Source organism: Calonectris borealis, chromosome 4 (assembly GCF_964195595.1).
Source record: "Calonectris borealis chromosome 4, bCalBor7.hap1.2, whole genome shotgun sequence".
In the NCBI taxonomy this organism is placed as follows: domain Eukaryota; kingdom Metazoa; phylum Chordata; class Aves; order Procellariiformes; family Procellariidae; genus Calonectris; species Calonectris borealis.
Genome location: NC_134315.1, coordinates 65,509,237 through 65,530,343, shown reverse-complemented (window position 1 = coordinate 65,530,343; position 21,107 = coordinate 65,509,237). Strand labels below are relative to the sequence as shown.

General features: G+C 42.6%; 1 protein-coding gene across 1 annotated transcript in view; it reads right to left on the bottom strand.

Moving 5' to 3' along the window:
* Positions 1-21,107, bottom strand: part of ARHGAP24 (Rho GTPase activating protein 24) — a 245,542-nt gene that overhangs the window by 32,102 nt on the left and 192,333 nt on the right. Inside the window, exon 4 of the mRNA XM_075149903.1 lies at positions 2,576-2,698. Coding sequence (XP_075006004.1) covers positions 2,576-2,698 — 123 coding nt within the window. The remainder of the gene's footprint in view (positions 1-2,575; positions 2,699-21,107) is intronic.

The following is a 21,107-nucleotide window of genomic DNA, read 5'->3' as shown; positions in this document are numbered from 1 at the left end:
AGTAATTACTTGTAACTGGCCAGTCATCATCACGTGACTGCAACTTTTCTGTATCTTGTTTATAGCTAATGTAATAGACAAAAAGATTTTTTTTAACTTTAGTGGCTACAGCTCGTAAAGGCAGGCTCTTAGACAACTTAAGCCAGAAGTGCCCTTCTTTAGAAGAGTCAGACTGTGGCAGCAGTTGTAGCAATATCCATGTAGCAAGGGATAATAAAAATGAGTGTGTCTGGTCATACGTAATTACAGAACAGTTAATAGGGCTTATTAAGACTTGTTAAGATAGCTCAGACTGTCAACTTAAGTAACAAGTAGTTAATAAAATGGGGGACATGCTAGAAACACAGTTCTTAATGGTGACACATCCCACGATGTGCTTTTGCCTTGTTATCACGGTCAAACATTCTCCGTGAACACTAAACCCAAAATCATGTTCCATCTATTCTCATGTTTTCCAGGGAGTTAACTGTTTGCTTCCCAATACACATAACCCTGAGTCAGTGTTTTTGCTCAAGAAATCCAGTAGGAAAAACAAAAAAAACATGCTTAGAAGTGTTTCAACTACAAATGAATTTAAACAGTAATCCAAGGATTGCATCCATCTCTTGTTTTATGCAAATCAGCATGCAAAGTCTTCAGCGAGGTGCCTCCCTCAGTAATTGGCATTAAACACTCCTACAACAATGATGGTGTCCCGAGAATTTTCATGGTGGCTGGAAGGATTCCCAGCTGTAAACCATAAATAGCTCTTGCCCTATAAAAGCAAATGAGGGGCTGGTGAAGAAAGCTTAGGGTCAGGACTCGGGAGATTTGGTTTCTATTTGTAGCTCTGTGCATGGACTTGGGCTAGAAACGGAGTTTCACCTAATCTCAGCTCTCTGCCACTAAAATGCACACACTTCTCCACTTGCAGAAGAAGTGCAGGCAAGGTTGCCTTTCCTCATTATTTGCCACAGAAAGATACTGTGGGGCTGGAAGCCAAGTGAAAAAACTACAAAGATAGTCTTTGAAAAATCCAATTCTATTATGTCCCCAAATTTATTATTGCCACAGTAGCTTATGCTGCTACTGGACTGGAGTAAGAGAACACTGAGGAGCTCAACACGAGGCCTGCTATACAAAGAGAGAGTTGGTGCTATACAAACAAGCAGATTTCTTACCTAGCCTAATTGCAGAAGACTCTGCTCTTCCCACCTCCCCTCTCCCAAACCAACTCAGTATGCCTGTAGAAGATCGCACCTTTTAAGACAAGCTTTTCACTTTGTGGGTTTTGAGGTTTGTTTTTTTAGTTTTGTTTTTTACGCATCTTCCTGTACGACCTACATGCCCAGATCCCAGGACTGTGCTAGTTTATTAATGTATAGGGCCATACCCCAGTGAGATGACTGTTTCGCACCATCTTTCCAGGGCACATTTCCCCAGAAGGAGCCAAAGAGAAGACAGTCATGTTTGAAGAGGTGCCAGGCAGGCCTTAGCTGACCAAGTCCCCCAGCGCAGCCCATCAGCGAGGCCAAAGCCACCTCCTGAGCACTGTGTGACCTGAATAAAGCACAAAGGAAGATGGGTGGCTTAGAAGAAAAGTTTTGTTTAAAATGGTAGTTTCCTTCAGTACCTCCCATCCTCTCTCCTGTGGTCTACCTGGCAGTTGGTAAAAAGACTTTTGCAGTCAGCAATCACAGTTTTCAGTGACAACTGCGCTTCTCGCTCATGAAACGGCACAGACAATCCTGCCTGACTTACTTTTCCAGCAACCTGCAGACAAGACCAAAAAGCATCTGATGCAATATGGGTGCTCTTTCACAGTGGAAAGATATTTTTGTCCCTGAACTTGGAGATTTGAGAGCTCCAAGGAACAGACTGATTAAAGTACTGACATTTTGTGCGAGTATATAAATCATAATTGTATTATAATATATAGACATTATCACCAGAATAATAATGATGAAAATGATGATAGTAGTTTGCAGCCCATTCAATATAAGAGAGCTTTTTAAAAAGACAACTAGATATCCGACAATAAATTTTGATCTAGTACTACCGAAATCATTGGGTATGTCAATCAAAAGAAAAAGAATCTATCCTGTACTGCTAGTGCTAATATTCTGAGACTTATATTGAGGTGCATAGCTTTATATAATACTATTACTGGTTTTAGCTGTCACTTGCAGGAGAATCACTGACAGCTTCTTCTAACAGGCATTTATGAAACACATGGACAGTCTTTTAGCTGGTGACCAAAAGAATTACCTTGCTTCTCCCTGTGGGAAAGCTGATTTCATAGAAGACCAACCTCCTGTGAAAACTTCCCCTCACCTTTGTAATGCACTATCATGTGCTATCCTCATCAAGCGAAGTGGTTTCAGACAGTTTAAAGCCTTTTAATTGAACCCTCTGAATGGGAACATGCCCGATACCTGCATTGCAAGTGAAAACAAAGGGTTTACTCCACTTTTTTTTAAAGATCTAGACCATTCTCCTCCTCCTTCAAAACTCTGGCTGTGACTGAGAGACAACAGAAGAACCCTTATGTGTCTTTGTGTATCTGGGAGTCCTGCAGGTTCCCTCACTGACTCACCTCCTCCAAACGGCGCCCATATAACCCTGCGAATGGATTTCACCCAATCCTCCATGTCATTCTGCGTGCTCGCCATAAGAAGGTACGTCTCATGATTAGCTGTCATCCGCTCTCGGTCTCCTCCTGCAAGAAAAGATAATTGCACTTAGAAACCCTTTTGCTTTCCTAACCCAGCCAAGTTCCTGCCAGACTGACGGCTGAAAGCAGTAATAGCGGCTCCATAGCAAGCAGACACGGATACTATACAGTGGAGTGTTTATCACCAGACACGGCATGAAAAGAAGGTCCTGTAAGTACATTCCCCATCAGACAGCGAGAAGCCGTCATGCTTCCAAAAGGAAATGAGAGGATAAATGTCATCGGTAAACAAAAACAGTCCCATGCTGTTCCAAGAACCACGGGGGCCTGCACTAATCTGTAACTTGATATACGCACTGGAAATTTTGCAGCAGTTATTGTACCATGACAGAGAGAATAAATGCAGAGAGAGATAAGCGTGCTTTGAACAAGTGGGGATGACTCCATTTTTATTTTCAGGATCACAATGTGTCACATTCATGGCAACAACATTTGATACACCCGAGTGTTGCTGTGAATCTCTAAGGAGAAGGCAGCCAATGCTTGCAGCTGACATGGTACAACCCACTGCTTTGGATGGGTCTGATGAGGATTAGATTAAGAGGGAACACACTGCCTTATTATCCTTTATTTAAAGGATGAGCCGACACTAAGAAGGTCAAAACCAGAACTTGGCTTGCCACAGCCCCAGGTTTTCACACTCGTAGTACTGCTTCACCTCCATCCTAATGGGTACTACGTTAGTGCAAGTGCACATGGGGATTCAAACCACTTTTCCAGCACTGCAGAAGGAGCAAACCCTTCCTGACATAGTGCCAGACATTTTGAAGCCCCTTCAGCTGAGCCAAATGCGATGCACCTAGAAGCCCTGTGAGTTCTGTGTCCATCTCTTTCCAGCTTCTTCCATTGCTATTTTTGATTCTAGTCATTCTAAAGTAAATATCTCTGTTCATTACAGCAGGAATACTGCTCCTGGGAGGTCTTCTGAAGAGTGCCATGCTCAGTGCTGGGCATTGGAACAGCTAGGTTTCTAAAGTGAAATTTCTTAAGGGCTAGAAAAAAATCCAACCGCGACTTCCTACTACAACCGTTCTGAATGAACCTACTTGTATAGTCCACACTTTACAGAACTAGGACACACAACTGTAAAAGGGACTTAATTGAAACTTGGCGAACACAAAAGCCAGATTTTCCCAGACACGGGCAGATTCTACTGAAGACTTATTCTTAAGGTTTACATCATTATTCAAAACTTAAATTTTAACTTGGAGGCAAAGAAAGACTCTGGTTTTCTACAGTCAAAATACAACCATTCGTATACCATATGTTCCCCCAAAAGGCATCCAAAGAAGTAATGCAACAAGCTGAAGTACAATACATTTTAGACTATACCACAGTTTAAAAGTCTGAACAACACTACTTTTTTTCTAAGACATAGTTAAAAAATAGGAATGAACCTATTTTAAGTGCCAACACTAGAGAAATATCAGCATGAGCTAAACTGCATTGTATTTTTTTGGAATCTTTTCAGTGACTAGCATAAGAATTGGTACAGAACATGGGACTTAATTCTATGCTATGTTCCGTCATTTTTACCTTTCAAGAAGCGGAGGATGAGGGTATGGGAAGCAGGAAGCATTAGGATCCCAAATGGTAGCAGTCCATCAACCCTGCCCAGCAGAAACCACATGCTCAGGCCCAGGAAATTTACTCCCCATTTCTAGCTTTTACAGAGCCATCTTGACCAGAACGAGGACAGATCTCTCCCACTCAAGCACGAAGAGTAGACATGATACCGTCTACAGTCTACTTAAACAGTCATATTTTACATATCATCTAGAGTTCTCATCCTGAAAAGACCCAAAAATAAAGATACAAATAGAAAGCCTCAATATATTGTCACAGCTATTAAATATAATAGTAATAAATATAGTATAGAGAAAAAGCATGCAACACTGTTGCGCCCTTTTTGTGGCAGATAAAAACTGAAAAAAATTTATTTATACTATCATATTGTACTGCAGCTTCTTTTTTTTTTTTTTTTAATGGACCAGGATCCTGTAAGGTGCCGTACAAAACGAACAAAAAGATGCGTTCACACAAAATACATATCACATCCAGCAATAAAACAAGAGGTGACCTGGTTTTCTTACTTAAAGAGACAACAAAAAAGATGACAGCCATTGCCAAGTGATGGTCCTCCTCTCAGGTCTCTGTCAGACCACTCCATATTCTTTTAATGGCCTGTATATTTGAATTCAGCAGATTATGTGAGATTTACTCAGTTAACATGTTATGACAAATTGGATGGTGTTCTCCCGACAAACTGGATTATTTCCAGAAGTCTAGATAGTTCATTTGCACTGTGGATTCCAGAGCAGTACTCTAAACAACTCACTCAGGTAAACACCCACTCAGCTAATACACAATTAATCTGTGTTTAATTTTGCAGAGAAGGAAAACATAATGTTTGGTTACATTATTTTTTGGAATGAGAAATAGAAGCTTTCCTAACAAAAGGATTTCACCATTTTACAGCAATTCTGGATCCGTCTACTTTGTAATTCAACTCCTTTCTTTCACACCACAATATCGGATCTTGAAGGGTTCTTCTACTTGTGCATTAATTTAGTTATTACTCAAGAACTGACGCCTCACTAAGAGATTTCTGGGGGATACAATAGCACGTGTTGGATTTGTGTTTTACTGCAAATGTTAATTTTTAGTGGGACTGTATTTTAAATACAAAATTAACAAGATCAGAGAGACAAACAAGAAGAAATGACCATGATTCAGAAGGAGCCATCTCAGATAAGTAATATCAGATAAACAGAAATTGAATTAGAAGGACCTTTCTGAATCTTCAGTAGGTCCGCAGGACACTTCTGAAAGACGCTGTTTAGAATCTCCACCTCACTTTTTTTTCCTTACAATATTATTGTTATGATCATAATGAAGTGTGAGTAGATCACAATCTCCAAAAATCAGACATCTATTCATACCATAAATATCAGCATTAAGTACGTCAACTTGAAAATGGTGCTCAGCGGTACGTCCATTTCAGATGTGAATGCATCCTTATTCCTTTCCTGTGGGCATGCAAATCATTACCTGTATTGTTGTATAGTTCCAGATTATGCCTTCTCAAATTTCCTTTCCTGCATTTGCAGTCCAAGCACGAGAAATGCCTCATCCTGTTGTGTTGTGGCTTGCTTGTGAATAGCCAACTCCAGGGGCTGGAATATGAACTCTGCTTTTTTTTTTTTCCCCCCTCATCTTTTCCCCTTGTTATTGTGCAGGTGTCACAGGACCTGGAAGGAGCAGAACCCAGTCTACCTGACCAAAGTAGTTGACTCTGGCATATTAAAGATGAAAAGCTGCTGTTTACACAACTGATGTGTGTATCCTGTTTCTTCCAGCCTCTGGTAATGGCCAAAAGTAATTGGATCTATACTGTTTCTCAAAACTACAATGTAGTACCATTAATTTTTATTCCTGCAGCCCTAACCAATCCCTAATCTGTTTTATTTTCTTGGCAGCATCAGAAATGAATTCTTATTTATTGAAGAAATCTATCCATAATATCCATTTGGAGTGGAAACAGTGAAACAGCACAATAACATGATGAATCGTCCTCTTTGAACAGGTCAGATTTCTCCTCCTGCCCCCTCTGGCACTAACAATGACTTACAGGTTCCCAAGTGCCCCTTCTTGCCTCCTTCAGCAACCAGTAAATACAGACAGCTGCTGTGCTTCCTGATCAGGACAGCCTGGGACCACTCAGCCCCATGCTGGGCGCAGCTTTGTGCACCGAGACAGCGCTGCTTTGATACAAGCGAGGCGAGGTATTTTAAGAACTCTTGCCAGCAACCGGAAAAAAACAATTAAAATACGGAGAGGCCAATTCCTGCAGGGATCCACTCCGCGGAGGAAAAGAAAGGGAGCAGCCTGCGCTTGCTCATGCAGCACCACACCACACACTCGGAAAAGCATGAAGAGGCAGTGACTGAATTTAAGGGTGATCGTTTACTGAAATACCAGGCTCAACAGCTCTCCTGCTTTTTATCGTCCATCAATTAAATGTGAATGCACAGATATTTTACATTCAGCTGCGGTGGTGAGGCGAAGGGGGAGGGGGAAGTCGTGCATAGTGGTTTTTCTTTGTAGTCTCCTCCTGTCTAACTCAGCACCTTTCTCTTACCTGGATGTACCCAGGCTGAACTCCGAATGAACTATTTGCCTATCCTTTTAAAAGCATCTTGGATTTCTTGCAAACAGTAGTTCCAGCATTCTTGAGAATGGAATGCGAAGGGATTAAATTCATACCAACTGTTTAAATGAGAATTTTCTCCCAGGAGGAACATCAAAAACTAGGATTAATCTGATTTTTCTGAGCGGAGAATGTCATGGCCAACCTCAAAAGAATATTCACATTCCAACAAAACATATTTGGGGGCCATTCGAAGTGAAATAGTTCCCTACTCCCTTGTGCATTTCTCTTAGCCACAGTTTCTGAAAGCCTTGTTCTCAGCTTGGGAACTGAAAGATGGTGAAAGGCAGACTGGCGTTAGAACAGAACCTAATGGGTTTTCTTGAGAAACATCCTCCTGCTTGGATGCTTCACATTTGTTTCCTAAGTTTTCAATGTCTCAGGAAAATGCTAAATAGTAGAATTTTAGCCTTCTAATGTTTCAGATGAATACACTAAATGCACCTCCATATGGTATTGAAATAGGAACTCCCGGCTACTCGTCACCTCATAAAAAAAATCAAGCCATATACTTACAAAAAGATTTAGGAGCTGATATTCAGACATTAATTTCTGAAAATATTGCCTGAGGAGCCCTTTGTTTTCTTTCTACTGCATCGTGTTTTCACTTTGTTTTCTTAATTTTTTTAGCTTGTCTTTCAAATAGTTCTCACTGCTATATGGTCTGGAATTCTCTTCCAGCCACTACTGTCTATCACCACATTTCTGCATACGTGCACTGAACACCACCACCTTGTTCTCCCACACGTCCCTGGTATCACCTGAAGCCTCGTACTTGTACCAGCCTTTAAGGGCAGAAGACCTGATCTTTGTACAACTGATACTCCACACAAATTGTTTGCAACTCAGAAACGTATGCATCTGTGTTTTGCATAAATCTTCCGAGTGTAGCCTGATGTCGAAGTAAGTGCCGTCCCCATGTGCAATGAAGTAGACATTCTCTTCTCTGTTCAGATATATGATAAAACTATGTAATTATAGTTCCTCATCAGGACTCCAATTAGTATTTCTTCACAAGCAAAACACCAATAATTACAATAGAATTCATGACTCTTCCACTACACCTTGTGTTCTTAAATTTTCCCCTATGCTGCAAATGAATTGCACATTAAGTGACATATTTAATCTATTTCTCTGGAAAAACCCACCTGCATTTCCTTCATCAACTTTCATTTTACAGCATTTGTATTGAGACTTTGTAATCCTAAGCGGAAATAATCTCTGCAAGTTGTAGAGGATACAAGAATATCAGAGACCAAGATGAACAGCCTTATTCTCCTTTTTTTTCCCCTAATGAAACTCCTTGTTTAAGAAAAAAACAGAAATTATGATTACCCAACCTTGATATTAACTCAACACTAACCACTGCTGCTTTAAGCATAGAAGTCTGACTTGACATACTGATGAGCTACTAAAAGACAGTTCAAATCCATACATGTCTGCCTTCCATATACTGGCAACTACAGGTTCCATCTATCCTCAAGTGAATTAAGAAACATTATCGTAGCTGTTGAATCTTAAAATCACACCCAACTTTAATGTAACATAAGAACTCTTCTGCTGGCCACGACCTGTGCTCATGAACCCTTGCGCATCCTGAGTCTCATGAAAACCACACATAGGTGTCTTCAAGGATGATTCGGGTTCCAACATTGAGGTGATACGGGACAATTTCTCCTTCAAACTGCCCTCAAACTGTTAGACCACTTTGAGCACTAAAACGTTTTATGTTCATTCCAACTGGACAAGTGGAAAAACCTAACTGCAAAAAGCTTGCACAGAACACAGGTTGAAATTTGAAAAGCAAAATGAAGGAGCTAAGCTCCTGGATGCAACTGTATTTTAATGAGGTTTTAATGTCTTATTGACTCTGTGATTAATTGAGAAACCTTTCTTCATAGCAAGCGAGAATCTGTGTTGAAGGCTTAGCAACTGCTGCTTCTCACATTGTCGTGGTATAACCCTAGCCAGCAACTAAACACCACAGAGCCACTCGCTCACCCCCCACCTCTGGTGGGACAGGGAAGAGAATCAGAAGGGTAAAAGTGAGAAAACTCGTGGGTTGAGATAAAAACAGTTCAATAATTGAAACAAAACAAAGTAGAACAGTAGTAATAACAATAACAACAACAACAATAATAGAATGTACAAAGCAGGCAATGCAAAATCCAACTGCTCACCACCTGCCGACCAATGCCAACCTGACACCAAGCAGCGAATCCCCCCTTCCCAGACCATGCCTCCTAGTTTATATACTGAGCATGACGTCATATGGTATGGAATACCCCTTTGGCCAGCTGGGTTAGCTGTCCTGGCTATGCTCCCTCCCAGCTTCTTGTGCACCTGGCAGAGCATCGGAAGCCAAAAAGTCCTTGACCAGTGTAAGCACTACTTAGCAACAACTAAAGTATCAATGTGCCATCAACATTCCTCTCATACCAAACCCAAAACATCGCACCACACCAGCTACTAGATAGAAAATTAACTCTATCCCAGTCAGAACCAGGACAGTAAGCACCCCTTATTCTATACCATCTACGTCACGCCCAGGTCTCACATTTTCCAATACGTTCCAATTAATCACCACCACTTTTCCTGTCTTTTGATATATACACACAGATATCATTCCCTTAGTCCAGAGGCCATCTCTCTGAAATATCCATTAAGTTCATTTAGTCATGACTTTAGGCTCCATCTGTCAAAACAGTCTTTCAGGCAGGAGAGCAGGAGAGATGGTGTGTGGTGTTCGATTGTTGCATGCTGAAGCCAATTCCGATTCCATTATCGCTGCGCTCGTTCGGTCCTGTCATCGTTGCACTTTCCTCGGTTTCATCAGAGTTCATTCTTCATTAATCTGGGCGATTCTTACTGCAATACTGTTGATATGACATATAGCAACCACAGAAGTGATGACATACAATATTATATAGCAATTAACATCACACAATCCAGTTCATTGGCTATGTTCACCCAAAATCAAATCCCCTTGATGTACACACCGGACTTACCCATCCCTTCGCATTACCCACCAAGTGCACCCAGGTCCTTGAGCAAAAGCAATCCCACGAATGGGTTTTCCCTTACCTGAGGCAGGAGTAACCCCGAGTCTTCCCCAGCATATTTCTTATGTGCACGACAGGGACTTTATCCCCCTCTACAGTACGTAAGGGTTTGGATTGGGCAGGGCCAGCTCAAGTGACAGATTCCCTGGTGTTGACTAACCAGGGGGCTTTTGCCAAATGTGTATCCCAATGCTTGAATGTCCCACCGCCCATTGCTCTCAGTGTAGTCTTTAGCAGTCCATTGTATCGTTCGATTTTCCCAGAGGCTGGTGCAAGGTAGGGGATGTGATAGACCCATTCAATGTCATGCTCTTTGGCCCAGGTGTCTATGAGGGTGTTTCGGAAGTGAGTCCCGTTGTCTGACTCAATTCTTTCTGGGGTGCCATGTCGCCATAGGACTTGCTTTTCAAGGCCCAGGATGGTGTTCCTGGCGGTGGCATGGGGCACAGGATATGTTTCCAGCCATCCAGTGGTTGCTTCCACCATTGTAAGTACATGGCACTTGCCTTGGCGGGTTTGTGGGAGTGTGATACAATCAATGTGCCAGGCCTCCCCATAATTTGTATTTCAACCATCGTCCTCCATACCAAACGGGCTTTACTCGCTTGGCTTGCTTGATTGCAGCGCATGTTTCACATTGATGGATAACCTGGGCAATAGTGTCCATGGTCAAGTCCACCCCTTGATCACGAGCCCATCTATATGTTGCGTCTCTTCCTTGATGGTCTGAAATGTCATGGGCCCACCAAGCTATAAACAGTTCACCCTTATGTTGCCAGTCCAGATCTACCCGAGCCACTTCAATCTTAGCAGCCTGGTCCACCTGCTGGTTGTTTTGCTGTTTTTCAATGGCCCGACTCTTGGGTATGTGAGCATCTACGTGACGCACTTTTACAACCAGGTTTTCTGCCTGGGCAGCGATACCTTGCTACAATGCGGCAGCCCAGATGGGTTTACCTCTGCGCTGCCAGTTGTTCTGCTTCCATTGCTGCAACCACCCCCACAGGGCATTTGCCACCATCCATGAGTCAGTATAGAGATAAAGTACTGGCCATTTTTCTCGTTCAGCAATATCCAAAGCCATCTGGATGGCTTTCACTTCTGCAAACTTCTCCTTCAGCGGTTTCTGTGACTTGTCGTATAGGACTCCATACAGCAGCCTTCCATCTCCAATGATTTCCCACAAGACAACAGGACCCATCAGTGAACAGGGCATATTGCTTCTCATTTTCTGGTACTTTATTATACAGTGGGACCTCTTCAGCACGCGTCACCTCCTCCTCTGGGGATGTTCTGAAATCTTTGCCTTCTGGCCAGTTCGTGATCACTTCCAAGATTCCTGGGCGACTGGGGTTTCCTATTCGGGCCCGTTGTATGATCAGTGCGACCCACGTACTCCACGTAGCATCGGTTGCATGATGTGTAGAGGGGACCCTCCCTTTGAACATCCAGCCCAGCACCGGCAGTTGGGGTGCCAGGAGGAGCTGTGCTTCAGTGCCAACCACTTCCGAAGCAGCTTGAACCCCTTCATATGCTGCCAATATCTCCTTCTCAGTTGGAGTGTAGCGGGCCTCGGATCCTCTGTATCCCCAACTCCAGAACCCCAGGGGTCGACCTCGAGTCTCCCCTGGTGCTTTCTGCCAGAGGCTCCAGGTGGGGCCATTCTCCCCGGCTGCGGTGCAGAGCACATTTTTTACATCTTGTCCTGCCCGGACTGGCCCATGGGCTACTGCCTGAACTACCTCCTGTTTAATTTGTTCAAAGGCTTGTCGTTGCTCAGGGCCCCATTTGAAGTCGTTCTTCTTCTGGGTCACTTGATAGAGAGGGCTTACGATCTGACTGTAATTTGGAATATGCATTCTCCAAAAGCCCACATCACCTAAGAAAGCTTGTGTTTTCTTTTTGCTAGTTGGTGGAGACATGGCTGTTATTTTGTTGATCACATCCATTGGGATCTGACAACGTCCATCTTGCCATTTTATTCCTAAAAATGGATCTCCTGTGCAGGTCCCTTGACCTTACTTTTTGTTTTATGGCAAAACCGGCCTTCAGAAGGATTTGGACTATCCTCTCTCCTTTCTTCTGCTGTGTTGCCCCATACAATGATGTCATCAATGTATTGCAGGTGTTCCGGAGCCTCACCCTGTTCCAGTGCGGTGTGGATCAGTCCATGGCAAATGGCAGGGCCGTGCTTCCACCCCTGGGGCAGTCGGTTCCAGGGGTACTGGACGCCCCTCCAAGTGAAAGCAAACTGTGGCCTGCACTCTGCCGCCAAAGGGATTGAGAAGAACGCATTAGCGATGTCAGTTGTGGCGTACCACTTGGCTGCCTTTGACTCCAGTTCGTATTGAAGTTCTAGCATGTCCGGCACGGCAGCACTCAGTGGCGGCGTGACTTCGTTCAGGCCACGATAGTCTACTGTTAGTCTCCACTCTCCATTGGACTTTCGCACTGGCCATATGGGACTGTTAAAGGGTGAGCGAGTCTTGCTGATCACTTTTTGGATCTCCAGTTGACAAATCAGCTTATGGATGGGAAGCAGGGAATCTCAGTTGGTGCGGTATTGCCGCCGGTGCACGGTTATGGCACCGATCGGTACCTGTTGTTCTTCGACCCTCAGCAACCCCACAACAGAAGGGTCCTGTGAGAGACCTGGCAAGGTAGACAGCTGTTTAATTTCCTCCGTCTCCAGGGCAGCTATACCAAAAGCCCACCGGTACCCTTTTGGGTCCTTGAAATACCCTCTCCTGAGGCAGTCTATGCCAAGGATGCACGGAGCCTCTGGGCCAGTCACCATGGGGTGCTTCTGCCACTCATTCCCGCTTAGGCTCACTTCGGCCTCCAACACAGTTACCTCTTGGGATCCCCCTGTCACTCCAGAAATACAAATGGGTTCTGCCCCTCTATAGCTTGATGGCATCAGGGTACACTGTGCACCAGTGTCTACGAGAGCCTTATACTCCTGTGGGTCTGATGTGCCAGGCCACCGAATCCACAGAGTGCAGCAAACCCGGCTGTCCCTTTCCTCCACCTGGCTGGAGGCAGGGCCCCTCTAGTCCTGGTCATCGTATTCGCTACCCACTTCTTGTAAGTACAAATCAGAAGTGCCTTTATTAAGGTTGGAAGTGGAGTCAGCCCTTCTGCTCTGTCTGGGGAACTGCTCACTGGAGACTGGAGCAGCAGTTTTCCTGGAAGAATCCCCTTTTGTGGATGTTTTTGCTTGCAGGTGGGGGTCTGTACAGGTGGGAAGCAGGACATATCCTCTTTGAGTTGCTGGATCTCCCGAGACAGTTTCTCCACAGCAGAGACACAGGCCCGTAGGGAGGAAGAGAGACTTTCTTCATATTGCCGCAGTTGGCCAGCCGATTCATCCAATGTTTGTTCCTCTCCATCTCTCCAGGTCATTATTGCCAATGAGTTTGCATGCGATGCTGCTACGCTCCATACAAACTTCCACGACATGGGTCGGGTGCATTTGACTTCATCTGGATCTTTGGGTAACTGCTCGTTGTTCAGGGCATCATAAATCACTTCCAGCATGGCTAATTCCCTCAGGTACTGGATACCTCTCTCCATGGTGGTCCACTTGCCTGGGTGGCGTATAACATCTTCCTTGAAGGGATACCTTTCCTTCACACCTGACAGGAGTCACCTCCAGAGGCTGAGGACTTGTGCCCCTTGTCCAATCGCTTTGTCAATGCCCCCTTCCCTAGAAAGGGATCCCAGCTGCTTGGCTTCCCTACCCTCGAATTCCAGGCTACTGGCCCCGTTATCCCAGCACCGGAGCAGCCAGGTGACAATGTGCTCGCCTGGATGACGGCTGAAATCTTTTCACATATCTCGCAGCTCACCCAGGGATAGGGATCGGGTGGTTACCTTCTCATTTATGGGTTCTGCCTCTTCCTCCTCCTCCTCATGATGGCCCTGGTTCATCTTCATCCCTTACTAAATGAGTTGATTTTGTGGTGTATTTTCTCTTTTGTATAGGGGTGACTGATACCGGCATGGGTTGGTTCTCTCTCGCACGGGTTGAGGTAGCCGCAGGGCCTGTTGCTTTGTCATCAGATGCAGAGACCTTTTCTTCTCCTTGAGGCTTCTGAATAATGTTGAACAGGGCTCGGTAGGCATGGGCCAGGCCCCAGCACATTGCAGTGATTTGTGTCTCCCTAGAATGGCCAGGGTGACAGCATGCTTTTTCCAAATATTCTACTAATTTTTCAGGATTCTGCACTTGTTCAGGGGTGAAGTTCCAAAACACTGGGGGTACCCACCGTCCTAGGCATTTGCCCATGCTATCCCACACACCCTGCCACTCATAACTATCCAGCCTTGGGGCAGATCTCTGGATGATATTCTTAAATTGCTTATTAACCTTGGACAATACCGAAACAATATTCCCAAGGAGCACCAATAGATGTATCTTAACTACCCAAGGATTTTCAAGTACTGACAAATTATTGTAATAAGGAGAAAACATCATATAAGAAGTTAGTGAGGGTGCCATTCTCTATTTCCTCCATAAAAAACCTCTCAGAAGAAGAGGTATAATTGCTAATTGTCTGCATAAGGTGGTACCCGAAATACAGTAACGGCTTCAGTACAAAACCCAAATACCAAATAACCCCCAATGCCAGTGTTTTAATAACAAATCTCCCAGGCAAAACATCAGTAATCAGTGCCGAGCACAGCAGACTGCAAAAACCAACACCATTCTTTAACATGTATAGCAAAAACAAGAACATGGTGCAGATCAGATAATATCGATTCATCTGTTCTTGATATTAGTTTGTGACCGGCAACTGTTAACAGATACAGATTCCCTAGTTAATCTGTTGTTATCTCAAACCCTTTAGTGCTCCACGTTGGGTTCCAAAAAGGACTGTCATGGTTTAACACTAGCCAGCAACTAAACACCACACAGCCGCTCGCTCACCCTCCACGTCTGGTGGGATGGGGGAGAGAATCGGGAGGAAACTCACGGGTTGAGATAAAAACAGTTTAATAATTGAAATAAAACAAAGTAGAACGGTAGTAATAGTAACGATAACAACAAGAAGAATAGAATATACAAAAGCAGGAGATGCACAATGCAGCTGCTCGCCACCCGCCAACTGATGCCCAGCCCATCCCCGAGCCGTGAATCCCCTTTCCTGGACCACGCCTCCTAGTTTATATACTGAGCATGACATCATATGGTATGGAAGACCCCATTGGCCAGTTGGGTTAGCTGTCCTGGCTATGCTCCCTTCCAGCTTCTCCTGCACCCAGCAGAGCGTGAGAAGCCGAAAAGTCCTCGACTATATAAGCACTACCTAGCAACAACTAAGGCATCAACGTGCCATCAACATTCCTCTCGTATCAAACCCAAAACACAGCACCACACCAGCTACTAGAAAGAGAATTAACTCTATCCCAGCTGAAAGCAGGTCACACATTACCAATTTAAAGAGTAGGAAGAGACACAGCTAGTTGAAACTTGCAACATTTTTGAGCTGCACATACTGCTTGCTAAGCAGCCAAGCATACGTTCTAACAGATGTGTTGGTGGAGCGGAAGTAGGAGCAATGAATTTCTGCATATTAGCTGGGGACTTACTTCTGAAGATACAGGTATAACACGGAGTTTGCAGACAAGAGCTGGGGTGGTGCGGGTGGGTTGTGGTTTTTCTGTTGTTTGTTTTTTTGTAATTCTTAAAAGCTTCTTTATTCTGCACACGCCTGGTATTGCTCCTGCTCTTCCTGACTGCGTAAAACTTTACCAAGAATTTACAGCAGCCTCTTAGTTCAACTAGGATAAAAAAAGGAGTACATAGCCTACGTTTAAGTCACTGCCACCTTTTGCTTTTATCACAAAACTAAGGTAGTCCGGAGAACCAAGTTCTTAATGATCATGCAAAAACTCATGTCAAAAAGAACAACCCACACTGTATGATTATAAGAGACAAATACTCTGTATCTGCAGGAGCTTCAGCATTACTTCTGAAGTGACTGTTACAGAATATATGCTGCATCTTCTCATCAGAAGAGACCTGCTCCATGGAAACTACACAGAACATTGTTGTATTTTCCAACAATACTCAACTTAGATTTTTAACGGCACAGCTTGTCTAAAACATATCTATATTATGAAGGAGGAAAGATGTCCATGAAGTGAAGATGTGATGTTGGACTTTGTGAAACTGAAAATCAACCAGGGAGGCTAAGACTAAGGCGGGTGGGGGGGGAGAAAAGCTTGAACTTGGAGTATAAAAGAGAGCACCTTGGAAAGGTCTCTAAGAGACATTATCAGAGCCATCAGTGATGGAAACCCCAAGAGCCAAGGGAAATAGAAAACTAGCACTAAGCTACGCTGCACTGATGAAGTTGCAGGCTCCTTGCATGCTAAACAATCAAATCATAAAATGCCCAATTATTTTACTTTGCACTGAGCTCCCCAGATACCAAATTGAATGTACAATCTGTCAACTCCTAGCATTTAATTTAGATCCACAAAAAACCCTGTCCAGCTTAAAATGAAAGATTTGCACAATAATGTATCTTAGCTTATTATTTGATGATTCCTGAGATTTTAGGATCCATGTTTTTAAGACCTTCATGACAAAACTGAGTGCAGAAACTTGTTTCTAGCAAAAAAAACCCTTAAACTAATAAATTAACATATTGACACTACTGTAGCATTTCTTAGTATCCCATCATAAAAGATGGTGAAACATAAGCTGAAACATTTCAGTTACATATGAAAATAAAAACAATTGAGACATACCAATAATTGAAACAAGGAACTTCTCGCTGGCCCTATTATGTAATTATGGCCCAGATTCCAAAGATCATGAAGATACTAAGAGGAAACTCCTATGTACTTTAAAAGTCTTAATAGTATTAGGTGAAATAATATGTTGGCTGGTTTTCCACAGATGTTTAGACAGATAAATCCATCTAGATGGCTGGGAGTTACAACACATGAGTGGCTACCATTAGAATTTAACTCCTAAGCATTTTCAAAAGGTGTTCCGTGAAACTTGAAAAATACCCTCTGTTGTTCTGTTAAAACCAGAGCAGGTAGCAGACCCAGTTCACTATTTTGAGTTCCACTACATAGTTGCATTACCTCTAAAGCCTTGATGACAGGTAGTAGACTGGGTTGAGGAAGATATACAAATTACAATTTCAATTTTTTTACCCAGGATTGTCCTGTTATATCCTCCGTTCTTGTTTGGCTCAATGCTGCTCTGTCTTCTGAAAGGAGACAGATCGCCAGAAGATACGCTTGTATGACCTATGTGTTTTAAATGACTAATAACACCACCACTGAGAAACCTCAGCTTTGAAATATAGTTACCAAACTCACCATGGTTTTACTACCAAACCATATCAGGTGCACTATTTAATTTTTCTCTTCACAAAGAACTAACACATTTTCCTAAAGAGGGGAATGAATTAACTGCAAACAAGTCAGTAATGAAGATACTGCTTTTTAAATACTTCAGTACAAATATCCTTTTCTGCTGCTAGTCTCCAAGCCAATCTTTTGCATTAATAATCTTGAACAGCAGTATTCTGCACCAAAGGTGTATTGTTTTTTGGGCATATTAGCTTTTCAACATAAAGGCTGCAGCCTAATTTAAGTATTAAATGGCAAAAGACTGCTAACACAAGTACATTCCCTGGTGGGCATTGTGCTCTAACTCGATTTCCCCATTTGCAGAATGCCTGGAAGAGAGCAGGGCTTTTTCAATAGAAAGAGTTGTTTTCATGAAGCTCTGAACCAGCTGCTGTTGGATACCTGAAATCAGGCTCAGGAAGCGTATTCATCACGTGTAACATGATGAATACTCTGTACAGGTAGCTTTCTTCTGTGCTGCAAGGCTACAATGGCATCACATCTGTCTACAAGAGCAGTTTAGTGTCTTGCACAATAAAAGCATAAAATCAGAGCCATATTTAAGCACTTTGTGTCTCGCACAGCTACCAAGTCTTTCTCCTAACATAATAACTATTGCTTAAACATCTGAGCAAAAAATTGTGATGCTTGCTCATCAGCACTTATTAGTGTCTTAGAAAGATGTAATTAATGAGGAAGAAAAATGTGAATTCAAATCATTCCTTGTACAATATAAGATCTCTGATTTTTTCAGAGCGCTTAATCTTTTCAGGCATGTCTCATTCTTCCTCTCCCCTACTTTTGCTGCCCCTCCTTTATTCCTAGTTTGAACTTCCACTACGCTTCAAACAGATTTCAGTTATCCACCTCATCCTCAGACACAGCTTCCAAGCAGTACTATTTCGTAGAGTCTGTTCCTCTTACCCTTCCCTGTCACTAAGATGCTGGTGCCAGCACAGTTAACTTTTGTCACGTGGCCTTCCCCAGAGCCATTCCCACTTGAAAAAATCTCATCTCTCTTCTTGCTCAAGGCACACCATCCAGAACATTTTGTTTACAGATTGCATTAAAAGGCCATAAAGCTGTGTGGACCCCATCACAGCTCTACACTTCACCAGCCCCTGAGCAGCAGCACACATCGCTGCCTTCCCAGTTAATCAGTATCACGTGGAAGTCAGAGGCATGCTTCTTTTGCACTGCTGTTGATAGTTTTCAGCTTTCCGAAATTTTTCAATATTGTCAGCATCATTGTGATATAAAATGTGGTTTGAACTGTCATGTTTGCTGTTCTATTGTTGTGACTTTCAGCTGTTTTCAGAGTTGCTGGCAACATTTTCTGCATCCATTAATGATTCCACTTTCTTATTTATGTTGAAGTTCTGTGAAACGACACAACAGCAAAGAAAAATATTTCTACATTTTTTTTCAGCCATACTAACTGAGATAAAAATCACATTCTTCTGCCTGTATAGTGAAGACTGTGATGAACTCACAGAAGCAGATGGATCAGGGAAAAAAAAGGTCAGGTTTACAGTATGCAAGTTATATCTTTACAGAAAAGAAATTGTGTGCAGTGCAGTTGACTGCAAATATCCTAAACACACACTCTGACACTAACATGAAACTTAGCAAACATTCTGACAAAGCATGTATTATAATTTTGCCCGGTCTTGACAAACTGTTACATTTATTGCAGGGAAGCAGAGAAATAATTTGGTGGATCCATGACAGACACACTCAGTATCACTTCTCACGAAGGCTTCTCATTCCTTGTCTCTTGCAATGGAATCTCACATGGGTTTTTTTAGTAGGAAGATGTAGAAAATATAAATAAACAAAAAACCAGAGACTGGCTGTAAGAAATCCACTCTTTTATATCCTTCATTACTACTAGGATTTGAGACATATACAGTATTGATCCAGTTATAGAAAAAAACATTGCAGGCCACACTCGTCTATGTACATGTACAGCGCCATTACAGTGCCCTATTTTAAAAACTTAACCATAAAGAGCTTTCCTCTGAAATTATGAGTTCAAAAAAGTAAAAATAAAGTAAAGTAGAGAGTCTTGCCTAATGCCATAAACTATTAAAAACATACTGTGGCTTTTTTAGTTAAAACTTGTACACACAGAAGATAGAAAATCAAATTGTCAAGGCTTTTTTTTTTTTTTGGACAAAGAAAGTAAACTAAGTCCATCTTTGTGAGTTTTCTTCCCCCATTCTTCTGACATTGGTCAATAGTTTCCTGGGGACAAAGACAAGAGAGATTTGCTTTCTGAACTTAGCTTGGATTCTTACAGACAGCAGAACTCACCTGTGACCTGCCAGAAGAAACAACATAGAGAGAACATGGGTTTTTCAATGACCTGTGATGCTCCAATGTTTTACTGCTTTATTTCTACTACCTTCACATCAGGCTATGTCATTTCTACATCTGAATTGCAATAACCAAGAGAGGAGTGGATTGCTGCACCAGGTCTTAGCTCTGTGGCACAGCATTTTACCCAGCCACTGACCACACAGGGTTGTATTTGATGCTATGTCTATAGCCTATGCCTATAGGGTAGGTGATTTTAAGGAGGAATGCAGAAGACCTCCAGGCAAACAGATGTTCATCAATCAGATGTCGAATGTCCTCAGCACTGAGGAGTTCCACCCAGAAGACCTATTGTCTTTAATAGGAAGACTTCACTACGCAATTGAAACCTTCTTCAAATACTGTTATGTGTATTTGTTAGAAATGGGGGAAGGCAGAACTACAGGAATGGCTCCACGTTTAACTGCTTATCTGCCCACTGGTTGCCATCTGATTGTTGGAATATTGCTGCAGTGTCTACAGACAGTTTCTCAAATTTAACAGTTCTCACCCCCTGAAATTACTATTTTACTTGCTCCTCCCAATAACAGTTAAAACCTGTGGAAAAATATGGCTTGTAATATGACTTGCCAAGAGGGAATCAATATATTTTTGTAGTTGGGAAGGAGTGTGAGGGTCACATAACATCAAACATTAGTGATGGTGCAAGACTTAGTGGGTAACTTTGCTGTTACCTGTTGTAACTTATTTATTCTAAGTCAAAAGCATAAATACAAATTACTGTAGCAAACTTATTTTCTCTGTCCTACATGACACACCTTAAAGATGAATTACTGCACTCCTGTCATTTGACAATAAGAACCTTCTTTGAAGCGTCTCAAGTTGGACACCCAAAATAACCATGTTACTTGAAATTTGGCTGATCTCTAAGTTTAGTTTAGAGAAAGTCTCTGCAAACATATATCCATCTCTACTTCTAAGGAGAGAGGGGAAAAAGCCCCATGCAATCAACAATGTAGAAAGATCTTTAGATGTTGACTGTGAGGACTCTGTTTTGACAAAAAGCAAGATCCTGGAGCTGCTGCTGCTGGAGAGATGGCTGCCCTGCGCTACCAAATGCTTTCTTTGCTTTTCAGTCTCACATCATGAATTGCACTGAAGTGCAAAGACTCAACTTGAAATGGATTATTTTGAAAGGTCAGTTCCACAGCACGTATTTGTATGGCATTTGACCTAGCAGGAAATTAAAACTTCTGATGATTTTAAGTAAGGAAGGATCAATACCTGAACAGAAGTCCTCAAGCATAAATTCACCCAGGGACTGGGAGGACTTACCTATACACATTGGCATGTGAACTTTAGGCTGCAAAGCTGCCAAGATGCCAGACCTAGGTTGTCCTCAGTCTAACAAGAACAATATTCA